General features: G+C 62.1%; 1 protein-coding gene across 1 annotated transcript; it reads left to right on the top strand.

Moving 5' to 3' along the window:
• Window positions 1–628: 628 nt before the first annotated feature.
• EMIHUDRAFT_78087 (hypothetical protein) lies at window positions 629–1423 on the top strand (the record flags this gene model as incomplete). Its single annotated transcript, XM_005786176.1, has 2 exons — window positions 629–928; window positions 1037–1423. The coding sequence occupies 2 exons, from the start codon at window positions 629–631 to the stop codon at window positions 1421–1423; spliced, it is 687 nt and encodes a 228-aa protein (XP_005786233.1).
• Window positions 1424–1534: the final 111 nt, after the last annotated feature.

The raw sequence follows: 1534 nt of genomic DNA, 5'->3' as shown, positions 1-1534 counted from the left end.
TCAGTCCTGTACGTCCATTTCCCTCGTCGCCCTCCTCGCCCTCCTCGAGCACGCCGCGGCCGCTCTGGCGCCGACTCGGCGGCGGCGGACGGTGCCGAGGGGCAGGCACGGGGCGGGCGCGGGGTCGCGGGCAGGGGGGGGAGGCGGCGCTGCGTCGTCGGGGGCGGCGGCGGAGATGAAGAGACATTTAGGCCGTGTTTCTTTTTAGTTCAAGCGCGTTCACAGTGTCGCTGTGCTGAGCCGCTTGTGCACCCTTTGTCCTTTTTTTTTGTGTGTGTGTCCCTTTTTCCTCGACAAAAATTCCGTTGCGTCGATCGGCCGGAGCGCGGACCGCGTCGCACACACAGCCTGGTTGTTGGCTCTAGTCGTGATGTCGCCCTCTCCTGCTTCCCGCCTCGTGCTCGCGATTCTCTTCCTTTCGGCCATCGTCGCTCCATCCGCGGCCTTCAACACCAAGTCCATCTTTGGAATTGACCTGAGGCCCGACGCCGACTTCACGACTTCCAGCCTCCAGACGGGCACTGTCAGCTGCACGCCTGTGCCTTGCCCCGCGGCACCCAAGGGGGGCGCCACCAGCCTTGTTGAAGTTTGCGTCGCCAACAGCAAAGTCGACGGCTACAGCGCCGAGATGTGCGATCCCAAAGGTGCTGCGATGACTGTGCAGGCACCTCCGCTGACAAACGTGACGATTCACACCACAAACGGGAAGATAGTCGTCGAAGTTGTGCGCGACTGGTCACCCTCACAGGCGGATAGGTTCTACAATCTTGCACGGCTTGGCTTCTGGCAAGATGCTCCATTCTCGCGCGTTGTGCACGACTGGGTGGCCCAGTTCACCGCGTCAAAGTCCCCCAGACTGTCTGGGATATACAACGGCAACGATTGCACCGATTCGCCGCAGCCGCCCTGCCTGGTGCCGGGCTCGTGCGTTGTTGCCGGCACGGTCAAAGCGCCTAACAAACGCGGCACCGTCTCCTTTGCGGGCGGTGCTCTCAGCTCGCTCTGCAGTGGCGAGTCTTGCTCGTGCCAAAGCGAGTTGCCCCCGCTCTGTAGCGAGGCGGGGGAGGAAGACGACGGGGCGCTGGTGATATCGAACGAGGTCTTTATCAACAAGGTGGACAACTCCGACGCCCTGGACGCTTACGGCTTCGCTCCATTCGGGCGCGTCGTGTCTGGGATGGATGTGGTGGACGGCCTCTTCAGTGGATATGGCGAGTTCTCGTGCACCTCGGGCCAGTGCTTTGCAGGCGGCGACCCCGAGGGGAGCGGCTGCCTCGAGGGCCGCCCGCCCGAGTGCGCATCGAAGCACAACGCGTCCGTGCCGTGCTTGGCGCCGCGATGCTTCGAGATGTACGCGATTGGTGCCGATTACTACAAGAGCAAGTTTCCACGGATGACACTGATCGAGGAGATGGTTGTGTAAGCAGAGCAGCGTTGCGCCGGGTACTACTCGTAGGGGGCATCCTCGATTCGTTTGATTGGCGAGGGTCTTACGAACATACCCGAAGTGGACTAGACAGAGATGCCCTTACTT

This window comes from Emiliania huxleyi (assembly GCF_000372725.1).
Source record: "Emiliania huxleyi CCMP1516 chromosome Unknown EMIHUscaffold_1539, whole genome shotgun sequence".
In the NCBI taxonomy this organism is placed as follows: domain Eukaryota; phylum Haptophyta; order Isochrysidales; family Noelaerhabdaceae; genus Emiliania; species Emiliania huxleyi.
Note: the sequence above shows the minus strand (reverse complement) of the source record. Positions and strands in the feature narration are given on the sequence as shown.